Consider the following 20,895-nt stretch of genomic DNA (forward strand, 5'->3'; position numbering starts at 1 on the left):
GATAGAGGGAAGGGGGAGGGATATAGAGGGAAGGGTGAAGAGGAATGGAGAGAAAGGGGGATGGAGAGGAATGAAGAAGGAAGGGGGAGAGGGTTGGAGACACAAGGGTGAAGAGGCATGGAGTTTGCACGCCAGCTTCATTAACATCATGTGAACAGGGTGACGTCAGAGCTGGCAGAAGTAACTCAGGACTGCGGTAATGAAAGCACTGCTGCGCGAGTTCAAACACTGAACAAAACCAAACCCTTCACTAAAACACAACGGCACGGAGCCAAAACACACAAGCTGTGCAAACAGACCACTAAACAAACACAGCGACCAGGCAGCCAGGAACAGCGACCAGGCAGCCAGGCAGCTAGCACAGCGACCAGGCAGCCAGCACAGTGACCAGGCAGCCAGCACAGCGACCAGGCAGCCAGCACAGTGACCAGGCAGCTAGCACAGCGACCAGGCAGCCAGGCAGCCAGCACAGCGACCAGGCAGCTAGCACAGTGACCAGGCAGCTAGCACAGCGACCAGGCAGCCAGGCAGCCAGCACAGCGACCAGGCAGCCAGCACAGCGACCAGGCAGCCAGGCAGCCAGCACAGTGACCAGGCAGCCAGCACAGTGACCAGGCAGCTAGCACAGTGACCAGGCAGCCAGCACAGCGACCAGGCAGCCAGGCAGCCAGCACAGTGACCAGGCAGCCAGCACAGTGACCAGGCAGCCAGGCAGCCAGCACAGTGACCAGGCAGCCAGCACAGTGACCAGGCAGCCAGCACAGCGACCAGGCAGCCAGCACAGCGACCAGGCAGCCAGGCAGCTAGCACAGCGACCAGGCAGCCGGCACAGCGACCAGGCAGCCAGGCAGCCAGCACAGCGACCAGGCAGCCAGCACAGCGACCAGGCAGCCAGGCAGCCAGCACAGTGACCAGGCAGCCAGCACAGTGACCAGGCAGCTAGCACAGTGACCAGGCAGCCAGCACAGCGACCAGGCAGCCAGGCAGCCAGCACAGTGACCAGGCAGCCAGCACAGTGACCAGGCAGCTAGCACAGTGACCAGGCAGCCAGCACAGCGACCAGGCAGCCAGGCAGCTAGCACAGTGACCAGGCAGCCAGCACAGCGACCAGGCAGCCAGCACAGCGACCAGGCAGCCAGGCAGCCAGCACAGCGACCAGGCAGCCAGCACAGCGACCAGGCAGCCAGCACAGCGACCAGGCAGCTAGCACAGCGACCAGGCAGCCAGCACAGCGACCAGGCAGCCAGCACAGCGACCAGGCAGCCAGCACAGTGACCGGGCAGCCAGGCAGCTAGCACAGCGACCAGGCAGCCAGCACAGCGACCAGGCAGCCAGGCAGCTAGCACAGTGACCAGGCAGCTAGCACAGCGACCAGGCAGCTAGCACAGTGACCAGGCAGCCAGCACAGCGACCAGGCAGCCAGCACAGCGACCGGGCAGCCAGTCAGCTAGCACAGCGACCAGGCAGCCAGCACAGCGACCAGGCAGCCAGCACAGCGACCAGGCAGCTAGCACAGCGACCAGGCAGCCAGCACAGCGACCGGGCAGCCAGTCAGCCAGCACAGCGACCAGGCAGCCAGCACAGCGACCAGGCAGCCAGCACAGCGACCAGGCAGCCAGCACAGCGACCAGGCAGCCAGGCAGCCGGCACAGCGACCAGGCAGCCAGCACAGCGACCAGGCAGCCAGACAGCTAGCACAGTGACCAGGCAGCCAGCACAGCGACCAGGCAGCCAGCACAGCGACCAGGCAGCCAGCACAGCGACCAGGCAGCCAGCACAGCGACCAGGCAGCCAGCACAGCGACCAGGCAGCCAGGCAGCCAGCACAGCGACCAGGCAGCCAGCACAGCGACCAGGCAGCCAGCACAGTGACCAGGCAGCTAGCACAGCGACCAGGCAGCCAGGCAGCCAGCACAGTGACCAGGCAGCCAGCACAGCGACCAGGCAGCCAGCACAGCGACCAGGCAGTCAGGCAGCCAGCACAGTGACCAGGCAGCTAGCACAGCGACCAGGCAGCCAGGCAGCCAGCACAGCGACCAGGCAGCCAGCACAGCGACCAGGCAGCCAGCACAGTGACCAGGCAGCTAGCACAGCGACCAGGCAGCCAGGCAGCCAGCACAGTGACCAGGCAGGCAGCACAGCGACCAGGCAGCCAGCACAGCGACCAGGCAGTCAGGCAGCCAGCACAGTGACCAGGCAGCTAGCACAGCGACCAGGCGACCAGGCAGCCAGCACAGCGACCAGGCAGCCAGCACAGCGACCAGGCAGCCAGCACAGCGACCAGGCAGCCAGGCAGCCAGCACAGTGACCAGGCAGCCAGCACAGCGACCGGGCAGCCAGGCAGCCAGCACAGCGACCGGGCAGCCAGCACAGCGACCGGGCAGCCAGCACAGCGACCGGGCAGCCAGCACAGCGACCGGGCAGCCAGCACAGTGACCGGGCAGCCAGCACAGCGACCGGGCAGCCAGCACAGTGACCGGGCAGCCAGCACAGTGACCGGGCAGCCAGGCAGCCAGCACAGCGACCAGGCAGCCAGCACAGCGACCAGGCAGCCAGCACAGCGACCAGGCAGCCAGCACAGCGACCAGGCAGCCAGCACAGCGACCAGGCAGCCAGCACAGCGACCAGGCAGCCAGCACAGCGACCAGGCAGCCAGCACAGCGACCAGGCAGCCAGCACAGCGACCGGGCAGCCAGCACAGCGACCGGGCAGCCAGCACAGCGACCGGGCAGCCAGGCAGCTAGCACAGTGACCAGGCAGCTAGCACAGCGACCAGGCAGCTAGCACAGCGACCAGGCAGCCAGGCAGCTAGCACAGTGACCAGGCAGCTAGCACAGCGACCAGGCAGCCAGCACAGCGACCAGGCAGCCAGCACAGCGACCGGGCAGCCAGCACAGCGACCGGGCAGCCAGCACAGCGACCGGGCAGCCAGGCAGCTAGCACAGTGACCAGGCAGCTAGCACAGCGACCAGGCAGCTAGCACAGCGACCAGGCAGCCAGGCAGCTAGCACAGTGACCAGGCAGCTAGCACAGCGACCAGGCAGCCAGCACAGTGACCAGGCAGCCAGCACAGCGACCAGGCAGCCAGCACAGCGACCGGGCAGCCAGTCAGCCAGCACAGCGACCAGGCAGCCAGCACAGCGACCAGGCAGCCAGCACAGCGACCAGGCAGCTAGCACAGCGACCAGGCAGCCAGCACAGCGACCGGGCAGCCAGTCAGCTAGCACAGCGACCAGGCAGCCAGCACAGCGACCAGGCAGCCAGCACAGCGACCAGGCAGCCAGCACAGCGACCAGGCAGCCAGCACAGCGACCAGGCAGCCGGCACAGCGACCAGGCAGCCAGGCAGCCGGCACAGCGACAAGGCAGCCGGCACAGCGACCAGGCAGCCAGACAGCTAGCACAGGGACCAGGCAGCCAGCACAGCGACCAGGCAGCCAGCACAGCGACCAGGCAGCCGGCACAGCGACCAGGCAGCCAGGCAGCCGGCACAGCGACCAGGCAGCCGGCACAGCGACCAGGCAGCCAGACAGCTAGCACAGCGACCAGGCAGCCAGCACAGCGACCAGGCAGCCAGCACAGCGACCAGGCAGCCAGCACAGCGACCAGGCAGCCAGCACAGCGACCAGGCAGCTAGCACAGCGACCAGGCAGCCAGGCAGCCAGCACAGCGACCAGGCAGCCAGCACAGCGACCAGGCAGCCAGCACAGTGACCAGGCAGCTAGCACAGCGACCAGGCAGCCAGGCAGCCAGCACAGTGACCAGGCAGCCAGCACAGCGACCAGGCAGCCAGCACAGCGACCAGGCAGTCAGGCAGCCAGCACAGTGACCAGGCAGCTAGCACAGCGACCAGGCAGCCAGGCAGCCAGCACAGCGACCAGGCAGCCAGCACAGCGACCAGGCAGCCAGCACAGCGACCAGGCAGCCAGCACAGTGACCAGGCAGCTAGCACAGCGACCAGGCAGCCAGGCAGCCAGCACAGTGACCAGGCAGCCAGCACAGCGACCAGGCAGCCAGCACAGCGACCAGGCAGTCAGGCAGCCAGCACAGTGACCAGGCAGCTAGCACAGCGACCAGGCGACCAGGCAGCCAGCACAGCGACCAGGCAGCCAGCACAGCGACCAGGCAGCCAGCACAGCGACCAGGCAGCCAGGCAGCCAGCACAGCGACCAGGCAGCCAGCACAGCGACCGGGCAGCCAGCACAGCGACCGGGCAGCCAGCACAGCGACCGGGCAGCCAGCACAGGGACCGGGCAGCCAGCACAGCGACCGGGCAGCCAGCACAGCGACCGGGCAGCCAGCACAGTGACCGGGCAGCCAGCACAGTGACCGGGCAGCCAGGCAGCCAGCACAGCGACCAGGCAGCCAGCACAGCGACCAGGCAGCCAGCACAGCGACCAGGCAGCCAGCACAGCGACCAGGCAGCCAGCACAGCGACCGGGCAGCCAGCACAGCGACCGGGCAGCTAGCACAGCGACCGGGCAGCCAGCACAGCGACCGGGCAGCCAGCACAGCGACCGGGCAGCCAGGCAGCCAGCACAGTGACCAGGCAGCTAGCACAGCGACCAGGCAGCCAGCACAGCGACCAGGCAGCCAGCACAGCGACCGGGCAGCCAGGCAGCCAGCACAGCGACCGGGCAGCCAGGCAGCCAGCACAGCGACCAGGCAGCTAGCACAGCGACCAGGCAGCCAGCACAGCGACCAGGCAGCCAGCACAGCGACCAGGCAGCCAGCACAGCGACCGGGCAGCCAGCACAGCGACCGGGCAGCCAGCACAGCGACCGGGCAGCCAGCACAGCGACCGGGCAGCCAGCACAGCGACCGGGCAGCCAGCACAGCGACCGGGCAGCTAGCACAGCGACCGGGCAGCCAGCACAGCGACCGGGCAGCCAGCACAGCGACCAGGCAGCCAGGCAGCCAGCACAGCGACCAGGCAGCCAGCACAGCGACCAGGCAGCCAGCACAGCGACCAGGCAGCTAGCACAGTGACCAGGCAGCTAGCACAGCGACCAGGCAGCCAGGCAGCCAGCACAGCGACCAGGCAGCCAGCACAGCGACCAGGCAGTCAGGCAGCCAGCACAGCGACCAGGCAGCCAGCACAGCGACCAGGCAGCCAGCACAGCGACCAGGCAGCCAGGCAGCTAGCACAGCGACCAGGCAGCCAGGCAGCTAGCACAGCGACCAGGCAGCCAGCACAGCGACCAGGCAGCCAGCACAGCGACCAGGCAGTCAGGCAGCCAGCACAGCGACCAGGCAGCCAGCACAGCGACCAGGCAGCCAGCACAGCGACCAGGCAGCCGGCACAGCGACCAGGCAGCCGGCACAGCGACCAGGCAGCTAGCACAGCGACCAGGCAGTCAGGCAGCCAGCACAGCGACCAGGCAGCCAGCACAGCGACCAGGCAGCCAGCACAGCGACCAGGCAGCTAGCACAGTGACCAGGCAGCTAGCACAGCGACCAGGCAGCCAGGCAGCCGGCACAGCGACCAGGCAGCCAGCACAGCGACCAGGCAGCCAGCACAGCGACCAGGCAGTCAGGCAGCCAGCACAGCGACCAGGCAGCCAGCACAGCGACCAGGCAGCCAGCACAGCGACCAGGCAGCCAGCACAGCGACCAGGCAGCCAGCACAGTGACCAGGCAGCTAGCACAGTGACCAGGCAGCTAGCACAGCGACCAGGCAGCCAGCACAGCGACCAGGCAGTCAGCACAGCGACCAGGCAGCCAGCACAGTGACCAGGCAGCTAGCACAGTGACCAGGCAGCTAGCACAGCGACCAGGCAGCCAGCACAGTGACCAGGCAGCTAGCACAGTGACCAGGCAGCTAGCACAGTGACCAGGCAGCCAGCACAGTGACCAGGCAGCCAGCACAGTGACCAGGCAGCCAGCACAGCGACCAGGCAGCCAGCACAGTGACCAGGCAGCTAGCACAGCGACCAGGCAGTCAGGCAGCCAGCACAGCGACCAGGCAGTCAGGCAGCCAGCACAGCGACCAGGCAGCCAGCACAGCGACCAGGCAGCCAGCACAGCGACCAGGCAGCCAGCACAGTGACCAGGCAGCTAGCACAGCGACCAGGCAGCCAGGCAGCTAGCACAGTGACCAGGCAGCCAGGCAGCTAGCACAGTGACCAGGCAGCCAGCACAGCGACCAGGCAGCCAGCACAGCGACCAGGCAGCCAGCACAGCGACCAGGCAGCTAGCACAGTGACCGGGCAGCTAGCACAGGGACCGGGCAGCCAGCACAGCGACCAGGCAGCCAGCACAGCGACCAGGCAGCTAGCACAGTGACCGGGCAGCTAGCACAGCGACCGGGCAGCCAGCACAGCGACCGGGCAGCCAGGCAGCTAGCAGTAGTTTTTCACTCTTTGCAAATCCCTCTATATCTCCGTTTCTCTCTCCACTCTCGTCCCACCTGGCTCAGCCACAGCTGTGTGTATTTATAACTGCGACCCCCCCCCCCCCCCGTCTCCAAATTTGCAATAAATTAATCAATCCGGTCACATTCTGCACAAGTTTGGCCTGGATGGAGAATTTCAACCCCATCCACGCTGTAGAAATAACAATCACAAAACGCTGTGTTTTTATTATAAACTGAACTGTGCATTTAAATAATAATAATAATAATAATAATAATAATAATAATAATAATAATAATAATAATCACCTTTCTCTCTCTCTCTCCCTCTCCATCTCCCTCTCTCTCCTCTTCATCTCTTTCTCTCTCCCTTTATCTATCTCCCTTCATCGTTCTCTCTACTTCATCTCTCTCCCTCTCCCTCTCTCTCCCTTCATCGTTCTCTCTCCTTCATCTCTCTCCCTCTTTCTCTCTCCCTTCATCTTTCTCTCTCTCCTCTTCATCTCTTTCTTTCCATTGTTCTCTCTCCTATATCTCCCTCTCTCTCTCTCCTCTTCATCTCTTTCTCTCTATTAGTAATAATTATCCATGTTAATAGAACACACACGGGCGTTGTGAACCCCGTCACACGTCATCACTGCCCCTCCCTTTAAAGGGGCGCTGCCTCCAGGTTATTTTGTTTTTGATTTTCAGAACTCTTTCTGGGTTGCGAGAGACGGAGGGGGAGGAGCTAACATGGAGTTGGGGGCGGAGCCTGTGTCAGGTGTCTCCTCATTGGGTAGAGCCTCGCATGCTGGGGACCAGCCGATACCAGTCTCTCCAGACTCCACGTCCGTCAGAAACGAAGAACTTCAAACCGGTGAGCCAAACCTACCATTCTGATTCAGCTTCTCTCTCTCTCTCCCTCCTCTCTCTTCCCCTCCTCTCTCTCTCTCCCTCTTTCATTTCCTTCCTTCCTTCTCTCTCTTCCTCCTTTCTCCCTTCCTCCATCTTCCTCCTCTCTCCCTCTCTCTTCCTTCCCTCTCTCCCTCTTTCATTTCCTTCCTCCTCTCTCCCTCTCTCTCTTCCTCCTCTCTCCCTTCCTCTGTCTTCCTCCTCTCTCTCCCTCTCGCTTCCTCCTCTCTCCCTCTCTCATTTCCTTCCTCCTCTCTCTCTCTCTCATTTCCTTCCTCCTCTCTCTCTCTCTTTCTCCCTCCCTCTCTCTCTCTCTCCATCCTCTGTATCTGTATTCTCTCTATCCCCTCCTCTCCTCTCTGTCTCTCTCCTTCCTCTGTCTGTTCTCTCTCTATCCCCTCTTCTCCTCTCCTCTTTTTCTCTCCTCTCTCTTCCCCCTCTTTCCCTCTTCATATTCACAATATAATAAGTTGCAGTTCCCCTGTTGTGCCTGAATGGAGTGAGGGGGCGCCCTCTCTCTTTCTCTACTCAAGTTCAAGTTCAAAATGCTTTTTGGCATGACAAGGAGAGCAAGTATTGCGAAACCTACAACACAATACACAAGCATACTTTTAGAACAGACTTTTTTTTACTCTCTCCTGTCTGTTCTCTCCCGTCTCTTCCCTCTCTCTTCTCTCCCTTTCTTTTCTCACTCTTCTCTCTCCCTCTTCTCTCTCCCTCTCTCCCTTCCTCTTCTCTCTCCCCTTCTTTTCTCTCCGTCTTCTTTCTCTCTTCCCTTCTCCACTCTCCTGTCTCTTCCCTCTCTTTCTCTTCTCTCCCTTTCTTTTCTCTCACTCTTCTCTCCCTTTTCTCTCTCCCTTTCTCTTCTTTCTCCTCTCCCTTCCTCTTCTCTCTCTCCCTTTCTCTTCTCTTTCTCTTCTCTCTCTCCCTTTCTCTTCCCTCACCCTTCTCTTTTCTCCCAATTTCTCTTCTCTCCCTTTCTCTACTCTCCCTCTCTCCCTTCCTCTTCTCTCTCCCCTTCTTTTCTCTCCATCTTCTTTCTCTCTTCCCTTCTCCACTCTCCTGTCTCTTCCCTCTCCCTTTCTTCTCTCTTCCTTTCTCCACTCTCTCCTGTCTTCTCTCCCATCTCTTCTCTCCCCCTTTCTCCACTCTCTCCATTTCTTTTCTCTTCTCTCTCTCTCCCTTTCCCTTCTCTCTCCTGCTCTCCCCTTTTTTCATCCTTTCTTTCTTTTTCTTTCTTCCTCTCCCTTCTCTCTTTCTCATTTTCTCTCCCCTCCTTTTTAACCAATAATCAAGAAATAAGACACCAAACCACACTTATTATTATTATTATTATTATTATTATTATTATGATGATGATGATGATTAGGAGGCTGTGTGGTCCAGTGGTTAAAGAAAAGGGCTTGTAACCAGGAGGTCCCCGGTTCAAATCCCACCTCAGCCACTGACTCATTGTGTGACCCTGAGCAAGTCACTTCACCTCCTTGTGCTCCGTCTTTCGGGTGAGACGTAGTTGTAAGTGACTCTGCAGCTGATGCATAGTTCACACACCCTAGTCTCTGTAAGTCGCCTTGGATAAAGGCGTCTGCTAAATAAACAAATAATAAAATAATAATGTATTTATAGTCCAGTATAGTTGAGAGTTGTGAAGTTTACAGATAGTTACAAAACCTGCAAAACCGTGAAAAAATGTCATTTATTTTTTTCATCATCCTTTACAGACTAACATACAGACCTGTCTTTCTCTCCTTTCTTTCCTTCTTTCTTTCTTTCACTCTTTCTCTTTCACTCTCTTTCTTTCCTTTTCTTTCTCTACTATCTCCTTTCTTTCTTTCTTTCACTCTCTCTCTTTTCTTTCTCTTTCTTTCACTCTCTTTCCTCTTTCTCTACTATCTTCTTTCTTTTTTCATTCTTTCTCTCTTTAGTTCACTCTCTCCTTTTCTTCCCCTCTTCTTTCTCTCTTTCTTTCACTCTCACTTTCACTCCTCTTTCTTTCCTTTTCTTTCTCTGATATCTTCATTCTTTCTTTCTTTCCTTCTTTCTTTCTTTCACTCTCTCTTTCTCTACTATCTTCTTTCTTTCTCTTTCTTTATTTCACTCACTCTTTCTTTCCTTTTCTTTCTCAACTATCTTTCTTTTTTCATTCTTTCTTTCTTTCTTTCACTTTCACTCTCTCCTTTTCTTCCCCTCTTCTTTCTCTCTTTCTTTCACTCTCACTTTCACACACTCTTTCCTTTTCTTCCCCTCTTCTTTCTCTCACTCTTTTTCTGTTTCTTTCTTTTTGCTTTTCTCTCGTTCTTTCTTTCACAACCATGAAAAAATTTCATTTATTTTTTCTCTGTTAAACAGGAGCCTCAAAACCTCAGCTGCCTCCCAAACCCAAAATCTCCCCCAAACCGGCTCACCTCCTCGTCGCCCCGAAACGAAGCGGCGAGACGACGGGCGGGGGGGCACCCCCGAACCCCCAGGCTACTGAGCCCCCCCGCCGGTCCTCCCAGAGCAAGATACCATCCCACAATGCACCGGGGGCCCCCGAGCTGCCTTCCGCCCACAGGATGCATTGCCTGGCTGGTCCCAGACCGTACGGGAAACCAGCGAACCCCAACAGCGTCCGGATAGGATTCCCCAGGCAAGCGCAGAGCCAGGGGACCCCAAAACTGACTCCCCCGGTCCCCACTTCAAAACCAGCCTCTCTGAAGAATCTTAATAATAATAATAATAATAATAATAATAATAATAATAATGTTATTAGAACTGTTACTCCATTCAGTTCCACTGCAAGTAACTCAGGACGGTCCCCAGACGGGAATTTGTCAGGAAATGATGTTCTAGATCCAGAAATCGATCCCTTTGGGAAAAGTCTCCCGAGACCGGAAAATCCGGGTTCCGAGAGGAAGGCAGAAGTCCCGAGCGGCGAAAATGTGGAGGCTGAACCGCCCGCGGAGGGTTTGAAAGTCTCAGACTCGCGACAAATCCAAACCGGACCCCGAAACGAGCGAGCGACGGAAACGCCGGAACGGGAAGCTGAATCCGGCGAGGAGGATTTGAAAGCCGGAAGATCTCGAGAAACCCGGCCGAGTTCTGCAAAAGCGGTTCTCGGTCCCGCACCGGAACCCGGTCCCGATTGCCGGTCGGAGCACGCCGCTCCCGCCCGGAAACTCTTCCACGTCAAGCAGGTCCGGATCGGGAACGATCCCAAGAGGTTTCCTGGGACGACCGTCGACCAAGTCCTGGCTGAGATCGAGGAATCTAAGATGCGAAAGCTCAGAGGGAAGGCGATGGAGGTCCGGGAGCCGGGATGCGACTCCGCGTTTCAGCGGAGAGTTTGGGAAGCCCCGGGGAGCCCCGGGTTTTTTAAGGGAGCTCCCCAATACTCCTTTATGAATAGGGGGAGCCAGAGAGGAGGTTTGGGGTCACCGACCGGGCCAGGAGAGAATCCCATATTGGGACAGGCTGGGATGGGGAAGGAGGCTTCGAGACTGGAGGAAGAGTCCGGAACGGGTTTGAGGAAAGATGACAGTTCGAGCGGGAATCTCGTCGGGTCAAATTCCGGTCTTGGCGATTCGGGATCGGTTGATATTGACGATTCGATTTCTGCTGAGAATTCGGTTTTGAAATCAAGTTCTGCTCCTGCTGATTCAAGTCCAGGAGATTCGAGATCAGTTCCAGATTCCCCCAATGATTCCGTTCCGGGTTCTGCTGAAAATTCAAGTCGGAAATCCGATTCACATCAAAATCAAAGTCCTGGGGATTTCAATTCAGAATCAAATCTTTGCGATTCGAGACCGAATCTAGTTACCACTTGTTCGATGTCACCTCCTGCTGAAGATTCGGGCCTGAAATCAAATCTCAGTGATTTCATTCAAAATCAAAGTCCTTCTGATTTCACTCCAAGTCCAATGGCTGCTGATTTCGTTTCAGATTCAAGTCTCAATGATTTCAAAATAAATCAAATTGTAGATTGTTCGATTTCAAGTTCTACTGAACAGTCAAGCCTTCAGCAATATATTGACGATTCGAAACCAAATCAGATCTGTGATTATTCTGCTGAAAAATCAGGTCCAGAATCAGATCTCGGTGATTCAATTCAAAATCCTGCTGATTTTATCTCCAGTCCAGTTCCTGGTGGTTTAATTCCAGATTCAAGTCTGAAACCAGTAGATCTTGGAGATCCCAGTCCAATTCTGATAACTGGTGTTGATGGGAATTCAGAATCAAAATCTGATGATCTCGTTCGGAGTTCTGATTTCAGTCTGCTTGCAAGCCTCTCTGATTCCGCCAGCCATCCCAGATTATCCGAGGATCTGGATCAAATTCAGGAACAAGATATGCAGGTAAATCTATCTCAATTATTATTTTTTTACGATATATTTAAACTAGATTTAAATATTTATTATTTTGTTGCTCAGTCTGTGTTGCTTTGACTGTGAGTTCAGGAGCTGCTCTTCAGTTCTAGCTGCGCTGCCATAGTTATTGTATTGTGAATCGGTACAGCCCTGGCTAGGACTACAGCTCCCAGCATGCCTCTGCACCCGCGGCAATGGTGAGGGATGCTGGGAGCTGTAGTTCTTTAACTGCAATGCGCTGGGCTGGGCTGTATTACATTGTTTTTGCTCAGTCTGTGTTGCTCTGACTGTGAGTTCAGGAGCTGCTCTTCAGTTCTAGATCAGCCAGTCTGTATATCAGTCGTGTGTTTATGGGAGTGAAGTGCCAGGGCTAGAGTTGCATGTACAGACGTTGTGATTATTGGGTCCCCTGAGTTTCACTCTCCATGTTGAGGTCTGCAGTGACATCTTGTGGTAAAAGGGGGCATCATCCTTTACAGACTAACATACAGACCTGTCTTTCTCTTCTTTCTTTCTTTCTTTCTTTCTTTCTTTCTTTCACACTCTTTCCTTTTCTTTCTCTGATATCTTCATTCATTCTTTCTTTCACACACTCCTTTTCTTTCTCTACTATCTCCTTTCTTTCTTTCCTTCTTTCTTTCACTCTTTCTCTTTCACTCTCTTTCCTTTTCTTTCTCTACTATCTCCTTTCTTTCTTTCTTTCACTCTTTCTTTCTTTCTTTCTTCCTTTCACTCACTCTCTTTTCTCTCTCTTCTTTCACTCTCTTTCCTCTTTCTCTACTATCTTCTTTCTTTCTCTTTCTTTATTTCACTCACTCTTTTTTTCCCTTTCTTTCTCAACTATCTTCTTTCTTTTTTCATTCTTTCTCTCTTTCTTTCACTTTCACTCACTCTCCTTTTCTTCCCCTCTTCTTTCTCTCTTTCTTTCACTCTCTTTCACTCCTCTTTCCTTTTCTTTCTCTGATATCTCCATTCATTCTTTCCTTCTTTCTTTCTTTCACTCTTTCTCTTTCACTCTCTTTCTTTCCTTTTCTTTCTCTACTATCTCCTTTCTTTCTTTCTTTCACTCTTTCTTTTTCTTTCTTCCTTTCACTCACTCTCTCTTTTCTTTCTCTTTTCTTTCACTCTTTCCTCTTTCTCTACTATCTTCTTTCTTTCTCTTTCTTTATTTCACTCACTCTTTCTTTCCTTTTCTTTCTCTACTATCTTTCTTTTTTCATTCTTTCTTTCTTTCTCTCTTTCTTTCACTTTCACTCACTCTCCTTTTCTTCCCCTCTTCTTTCTCTCTTTCTTTCACTCACTTTCACTCCTCTTTCTTTCCTTTTCTTTCTCTGATATCTTCTTTCTCTTTCTTTCACTCACTTTCACTCCTCTTTCTTTCCTTTTCTTTCTCTGATATCTTCTTTCTCTTTCTTTCACTCACTTTCACTCACTCTTTCCTTTTCTTCCCCTCTTTCTCTCACTCTTTTTCTGTTTCTTTCTTTTTGCTTTTCTCTCGTTCTTTCTTTCACAAGCGCGTTGAACTCTGAAGTGAAAAGTCAGCGCTGTGAAGACTTGAAGATTATTCTGTGAGCTGCAAGCCTCTTTAAAAATCATATACAGTGTATCTATATTATTATTATTATTATTATTATTATTATTATTATTATTATTATTATTATTATTTATTTCTTAGCAGACGCCCTTATCCAGGGCGACTCACAATTGTTACAAGATATCACATTATTTTTACATACAATTACCCATTTATACAGTTGGGTTTTTACTGGAGCAATCTAGGTAAAGTACCTTGCTCAAGGGTACAGCAGCAGTGTCCCCCCACCTGGGATTGAACCCACGACCCTCCGGTCAAGAGTCCAGAGCCCTAACCACTACTCCACACTGCTGCCATATACAGAGCATCGAAAGAAACGTGTCACTATTATAACACATTTAGTTTAGAAAATATTAAGGTCATGACATACTTGCTGTTTAATTGCAAGCTTCAATAAAAGCAATAGAGAGAAATCACAGATAAACCCCCGACACGCCGCGTCTGTCGAGAGAGCGTCTCCTTCGTGGGATCGGCGTGCTGGAGGCTGGACGAGGGCAGCGTGCCGCGGCTCGCCGTCTTGGGGGCTCACAGCCAGCGATTTCAAACCTGACGAGACGGTATAACCAGACACGCTCTGTCAAGGACAGCGCCACCAACTGGGAGACCAAGAGTCACAACACCTGCCCCAGATCCACAGATCATTCTGCAGCATCTTCGTGACGTCAATTGTTAATCAGTACAATAAAACATCACTGTACCTGCTCTGAAACAGAGTCTGTTGTTTTTCAGTCACGTCTAGTGAATTTTATCCAGATAGAAGTGTTTCTTTTGATGCTCAAAGAGTGATACGTTTCATTTGATGCTCAGTATAGTTTACAGAATTGCCTCTACATGACTGGTTATTGTATTCTGTGAATGCATCCCTGATATGTATTCTGTTGTATTCAGTGCCTATAGAAAGTCTACACCCCCGTGAACTGTTTCACATTTTGTTGTCAGTGCCTCTGAGTTTCATGCATTTAAATGAGGATTTTAAAGAGTGTTTTTAAATGAGGATTTTAAAGAAAATTTTTAAAGAAAGGTTTTATTGAGGAGGCTGTGTGGTCCAGTGGTTAAAGAAAAGGGCTTGTAACCAGGAGGTCCCCGGTTCAAATCCCATCTCAGCCACTGACTCATTGTGTGACTCTGAGCAAGTCACTTAACCTCCTTGTGCTCCGTCTTTCGGGTGAGACGTAATTGTAAGTGACTCTGCAGCTGATGCATAGTTCACACACCCTAGTCTCTGTAAACCTTGGATAAAGGCGTCTGATAAATAAACTAATAATATATATAAATAAGGACTATAATGTATAATAAAAACTATAACCTATTATATATATATATATATATATATATATATATATATATATATATATATATATATATATATATATATATATGTATGAATGAATGAATGAATACATTTGAAAGGAGGTAAAAAAATGACTTTTTTTCTACACAACTGAAGAAAGGATTTTGTCAGAAACGTCCTGAAATTAAAATATATATATATATTTAATAATGTAAATCTTTTGCGTACATCCAAAATAATAAATAAATAAATAAACATTTTAAATATCAAATAAAATAAATTAAAAAAAAAAAAACACTAAAATCTAAACTATTTCAATTTTCCAGGTCTCTGAAGGCTCTCTCCCGGATGCTCCTCCGTCGACTGTAAAAGGAATCCCGGAAAACTCCGATCCCAACGCGGATCACACCGGCACGCCGGGCAGCAGCGTCTCCGGGGAGAGATTCCCCAGCGTTGGGAACCCCCCGGAGACGCGCAGTCCAGAACCGGAACCGAAAAAACGCTCTCCGGTTCCAGGAGGTTCCGAAGGCAGGAGAAGCTCCTTGACTGAATCCGAGGGTCGGGATCCGTTCGCGCAGGAGTTCCGGGTCGCCGAGGAGCGGGGGGCTGCGGTCTCAGAGGAGGAGCTGGAAAGCCAGACGCCCGACTCCGGGGCTGAAGATCTGGAAGGGATCGTCGACACGGAAGACGCCGGAGATCGGGGAAAGCAGACGTGTTTTCTGGAGGCGGATTCCAGACAGCAGCTTGTAAGGAGTCAGGATTCGGGCGACGTTTCTGAAGCCCGGAAGCTGAGAGCAGGACAGGGGGAGGCAGGAGAGATTCTGGAAGACGATGGTTCTAGAGCGCTACTGATGACAAGTCCGGATTTGTTGCAGACGCCGGTTGGCATTTCTAGAGGACACGGCTTAGAGAAGAGACAGGGAAGCGCTGGTGTTCTGGAAGAGGGGGGTTCTAAGCTGTTGCCTAGTCCCGTTACGAAGTTCCCGACTTCGGGAGAGAAGGTATTTGGGGGGCTGTTTGAGGTAGAGACTAAACCCTCACAGGAACCTCGTGCAAACCCGGAACTGCCCCAGGTTGAGTCTAGACCCGAACGTTCCGAGCTGACAGAAGTCTTGCAGTTGGAGGGGTGGCTGCGAGGGCTGGACACCCCCGAGGTAACCCTGAATCCCGGAACTAGATCTAGAACTGGGTCCACAGAACCAGAATCTGGAGGGGAACCTAGAACAACGTTTCTTTCAGGGACAGAAGGTTGTCTCCTAGATCTTTCAGGGGGCGCTCTGGAGATTGGCGCGGCATCTAGAACGGGATATTCCAACACAAAATCGAAATCTGACCCCTGGATCCTGGATCTTTTACATCTTTCTGGTGGGGGTCTAGAACCTGAGACAGAATCTAGCACTGCTCCTATTGCTTTCCCTGCTGGAAATAGTCTAGATCACAATCCAGACATTCAGAAAGAAGCTAGTATCGCCACAGCTGTTCAAAACCTAGATCTTTTGATTCAATGGGATCTAGAACCTGAGAGAGACTCTGGAACGGTGCCTTCTCGTGGGACGATGGAACTTATAGATATTTCAGAACCTGAAGCCAAATCGACCATAGAAGGCTTCAGTCTTCTAGAAGGAGCAAAGTGTTCTAAACCAGAATCTAGAGCCCTAGATATTTTCTCAGACAGCGGCATAGGAACAGAGAGCGAGTCTAGAACCGAATCATGTACTTCCACTAAAGAACCTGAACAGACCAATCTCCTGATACCAGAATCAGATTTCAGAACAGAACACAGTAACCTAGACCTTGTAGACTGCACTCTAGAACCAGAACCTAAATCTAGAACCCCATCATCAATCCTTTTGGACTCTCTGAATGCCAGTTTGGATTCCTGGCCAGAAATTAGAATGATTGGAGGAAACCTAGAACCTCCATATGGTGACCTAGAACCTAGCACACTGCCGGAGAACCAAGACGACAGAGAGAAAGACCAGGAAGATCGACCTAGAACACAGTCCACTTCCCACACAGGAGAGAGAAGTCTAGATCAACTCCTTCTAGACGGGGGTCTAGAACTCAACAGAACCGACACCAATGGTCTCTTAAGTCCAGAACCAGCTCAGGGTTTCGAATGTAAAAGCTCTCCGGGGAGAAATGCAGACGGTTCTAGTGTTCTAGACTCTAGTTCTGGAACCCTTCATGGGAGACCTTCTTCAGATATCTCTGCTGTAGATGTTGCATCTTCTTCAGCGGGGGAGGAAGAAGAGGGGAGACACGATGTGCCAAACAGGAAACGGTCACCCCAGTCACCCCGGTTTTAGAGAACAGCTGCCCGATACCGGATTCAAACACGGGCGCAGAGCGAACCCGAAATGATTCAAACCCTACCCAGCGCCCATTTACCAGGGGATGGGGGGTCCCTCTGCCAGACAGGACCTCAGTTGCCGGAAAGGGGACAAAGTTCCGAGGGTAATTCTGAGACTGGATCGGAACCCGACAATGGAACCGAAACCAGCTGCCCTCCCCGAATTTGGGAGCGGTGCCTGCCTTGTACCCCAACAGCCCCTTATAAAGGAGAAACGTCCCGCGTCGGAATTGAAAGGGGGACTTGATACTAAAACCCAGAACGAACCTCCTGACGCCCCTGTTGAATTTGGGACAGGTTCCACCCCTCCCTCTCATCTCAGTTCTTATGGAAGGGAAACGTCCCAAACGGGAATCTCAGGGAACTGGGGGCTCAGAAAGGGCCCCCCAAGAAAACGACTCCAGACCTGCTTGAAACGAGCGAGGTTGAAGTTCCTCGCGGAAGCGACACAGAGGTGAGGACGGTATTTTTTCATTCAATCTTTTATTTTATTTGAATGTCATATACTGTACATATTGGGGTCTGTGTTAGTTTACTACATTCTGAAAAGAGTTTAGTTTCATTGAAGCTGCAGACAGACAGACAGACAGACAGACAGACAGACAGAGCCCCACAATCCTGTTCAGTTTGACGCTACAATATAATCCCTTCTTCTTGGGGTCTGTGTTAGTTTACTACATTCTGAAAAGAGTTTAGTTTCATTAAAGCTGCAGACAGACAGACAGACAGACAGACAGAGCCCCACAATCCTGTTCAGTTTGACGCTACAATATAATCCCTTCTTCTTGGGGTCTGTATTAGTTTATTATTGTTATTCAGTCATTCAGCAGACACTTTTATCCCATTTCAAGATATCTCAAACGAGACAGGAAGTCAATTCAAGATATCTCAAATTCAATTCAAGATTGTTATTTATTTATTATTATTTATTTCTTAGCAGACGTCCTTATCCAGGGCGACTTACAATTGTTACAAGATATCACATTATTTTTACATACAATTCCCCATTTATACAGTTGGGTTTTTACTGGAGCAATCTAGGTAAAGTACCTTGCTCAAGGGTACAGCAGCAGCGTCCCCCACCTGGGATTGAACCCACGACCCTCCGGTCAAGAGTCCAGAGCCCCTGACCGCTACTCCACACTGCTGACTTTGTGAAGCAGAATTAGTTGGTTTTGTAGGTCGATGATGATGATGATGAAGATGCAGCACTTTTCTCCAGAGCTGTATGTATCCAGCCATCGTCTCCTGTTCGATTTTCTCTTCTTTTAATCTCTTAATATAGCTTACTCTCCCCCAGTAACACGTCTGAATTTCATTTCTCGGGGGGGGGGGGGGGGGGAGGGGGGGTTCTCCTGGGTCTCGATGACGTGTCGCTAGCCTCTGATGGATTTGGGATCTGTGGTGTTGTGTTCCCCTTAAACAAAGTGCTAGCAACAGCCAGAAAACATCGTGATACACGGGGTCCAGATTTCACTGGTAGTTCTGAACTCAGACCGCTGTGGAAATCGCTTCGCTGTGCTAATGGGCGAACCTCGCGGTTCCCGCCAGCAGGGGGCGGAGTTCTCCCAGGTGGGACGCGAACCCGGGACCTCCCGCTCTGAAGCATAGCACCGGTCCCCGCTGTACGAAAGAGAGCCGGCCTCCCTCCCTCTCTCTCTCCCTCTCTCTGTCCCCCTCTCTCCTCCCTCCCATCCCTCTCTCTCTCTCTCTCTCCCTCCCTCCCTCCCTCTCTCTCTCTCTCTCTCTCTCTCCCCCTCTCTCTCTCTCCTCTCCCTCCTCTCTCCCTCCCCCTCTCTCCTCCCTCCCTCCTCTCTCCCTCCCCCCTCTCTCCTTCCTCTCTCCTCCCCCCCTCTCTCCTCCCTCCCTCCTCTCTCCCCCCCCTCTCTCCTCCCTCCCTCCTCTCCCCCCCCGCTCTCCTCTCCCCCTCCCTCTCTCTCCTCTCTCTCCTCCCTCCCTCTCTCTCCTTTCTCCCTCCCTCTCTCTCGCTCTCCTTCTCCCCCTCTCTTCTCTCCCCCTCCCTCTCTCTCCTCTCTCTCTCCCTCCCTCTCTCTCCTCCCTCCCTCCTCTCTCCCTCCCCCCTCTCTCCTTCCTCTCTCCTCTCTCCCTCCCCCCTCTCTCCTTCCTCTCTCCCTCCCCCCTCTCTCCTCCCTCCCTCCTCTCTCCCTCCCCCCCTCTCTCCTCCCTCCCTCCTCTCCCCCCCCTCTCTCCTCTCCCCCTCCCCCTCTCTCTCCTCTCTCCCTCCCTCTCTCTCCTCCCTCCCTCTCTCTCCTTTCTCCCTCCCTCTCTCTCGCTCTCCCTTCTCCCCCCTCTCTTCTCTCCCCCTCCCTCTCTCTCCTCTCTCTCTCCCTCCCCCTCTCTCCTCCCTCCCTCCTCTCTCCCTCCCCCCCTCTCTCCTCCCTCCCTCCTCTCTCCCCTCCCCCCCTCTCTCCTCCCTCCCTCCTCTCCCCCCCTCTCTCCTCTCCCCCTCCCTCTCTCTCCTCTCTCCCTCCCTCTCTCTCCTCCCTCCCTCTCTCTCCTTTCTCCCTCCCTCTCTCTCGCCCTCCTTCTCCCCCTCTCTTCTCTCCCCCTCCCTCTCTCTCCTCTCCTCTCTCCTCTCTCTCTCCCTCCCCCTCTCTCCTCCCTCCCTCCTCTCTCCCTCCCCCCTCTCTCCTCCCTCCCTCCTCTCCCCCCCTCTCTCTCCTCTCCCCCTCCCTCTCTCTCCTCTCTCCCTCCCTCTCTCTCCTCCCTCCCTCTCTCTCCTTTCTCCCTCCCTCTCTCTCGCCCCTCCTTCTCCCCCTCTCTTCTCTCCCCCTCCCTCTCTCTCCTCTCTCTCTCCCTCCCTCTCTCTCCTCCCTCCCCCCTCTCTCTCTCTCTCTCCCCCTCTCTTCTCTCCCCCTCCCTTCTCTCTCACATTCAGATTTGAAGGTGCGTTATTGGCATGGCATTAGCAGTCAGTACAGTGCACAGTGCAGACAGGAGGAGCCTCAGTACAAGTTAATGAGTGATCAGGAATGATTCAGTGAGAGAGGCGCGGCTTCATTCTGTAGGACTTGCCTTTGGGGGAATTTACTGCTCTGCAGGACAAAGTGCAACTCTCTCTCTCTCTCTCTCTCTCTCTCTCTCTCTCTCTCTCTCTCTCTCTCTCTCTCTCTCTCCTCCCTCTCCCTCTCTCTCTCTCTCCTCTCTCTCGCTCTCTCTCTCTCCTCTCCCCTCTCTCTTTTTCTTACTCCTTTCTCTCTCTTTCTTACTCCTTCTCTCCTCTCTCTCTTCCTCCTCTCCCTCTCACACCCCCTCTCTCTCCCTCCTCCCTCTCCCTCCTCTCTTCCTTCTCTCTCACTCCTCTCCTCTCTCTCTCCCTCTTCTCTCTTTCGCCTCTCTCTCTCCTCTCCTCTCCTCTCTCCCCTCTCCCCTCTCTCTCCTCTCTCTCTCCTCCCTCCTCTCCCCTCTCTCTCCTCCTCTCTCTCCCTCCTCTCTCCTCTCCTTTTCTCTGTCTCCCTTTCCCTCACTCCCTCTCCTCTCCCTCTCCTCTCCCTCTCTTCCTCCTCTCTCCCTCTCTCTCTCCTCTCCTCTCTCCTCTCCTCTCTCCTCTCCTTTTCTCTGTCTCTCTTTCCCTCTCTCCCTCTCCTCTCCCTCTCCTCTCCCTCTCTTCCCCCCCTCTCCCCTCTCTTCTCTTCTCTCTCTCTTCTCTTCTCTTCTCTCTCTCTCCAATCACAGCCCTGGAGGTATGTTATATTCCACTCCAGGTTAAACCGGTACAACGAGAAGACCAGGAGTGGAATCTCACCCCCCCAGGATCGGGATTGCCCAGCCCTGCAGAGTCTGGGTGTGGAATTCCTGAGCGGCGACAGTTCAAGGTGTGGGGAAGGAGGGAGCGAGAGAAACGAGGAGGGAGTAAGAGAGAAACGTAAACACAGGCAATGAAAGAGAAATACAGGCTAGTGTAGTCTTCAGCTGAGCTGAGAGAGAGAGAGAGGGAGGAGAGAGAAAGAGGAAGTTGAAGGAGGGGAGAACGAAACAGACAGGAAAAGGTGAGCCAGTCACCAGGAGAGAGAGAGAGAGAGAGAGAGAGAGAGAGGAGAAAACGT

The 20,895-nt window shown here is 53.7% G+C and overlaps 1 protein-coding gene across 1 annotated transcript in view; it reads left to right on the forward strand.

Annotated features, from left to right (window-relative positions):
- The window catches only part of LOC117410019 (protein piccolo-like), a 30,646-nt gene extending 9,757 nt beyond the window's left edge, over positions 1 to 20,889 (forward strand). Inside the window, exons 2-5 of the mRNA XM_059020831.1 lie at positions 7,044 to 7,209; positions 9,594 to 11,578; positions 14,802 to 17,282; positions 20,525 to 20,889. Of these exons, the coding sequence (XP_058876814.1) occupies positions 7,086 to 7,209; positions 9,594 to 11,578; positions 14,802 to 16,784 (4,092 nt within the window). The 5' untranslated portion in view covers positions 7,044 to 7,085 and the 3' untranslated portion in view covers positions 16,785 to 17,282; positions 20,525 to 20,889. The remainder of the gene's footprint in view (positions 1 to 7,043; positions 7,210 to 9,593; positions 11,579 to 14,801; positions 17,283 to 20,524) is intronic.
- The last annotated feature ends 6 nt before the right edge of the window (positions 20,890 to 20,895 follow it).

Source organism: Acipenser ruthenus, unplaced genomic scaffold (genome assembly GCF_902713425.1).
Source record: "Acipenser ruthenus unplaced genomic scaffold, fAciRut3.2 maternal haplotype, whole genome shotgun sequence".
NCBI lineage: Eukaryota > Metazoa > Chordata > Actinopteri > Acipenseriformes > Acipenseridae > Acipenser > Acipenser ruthenus.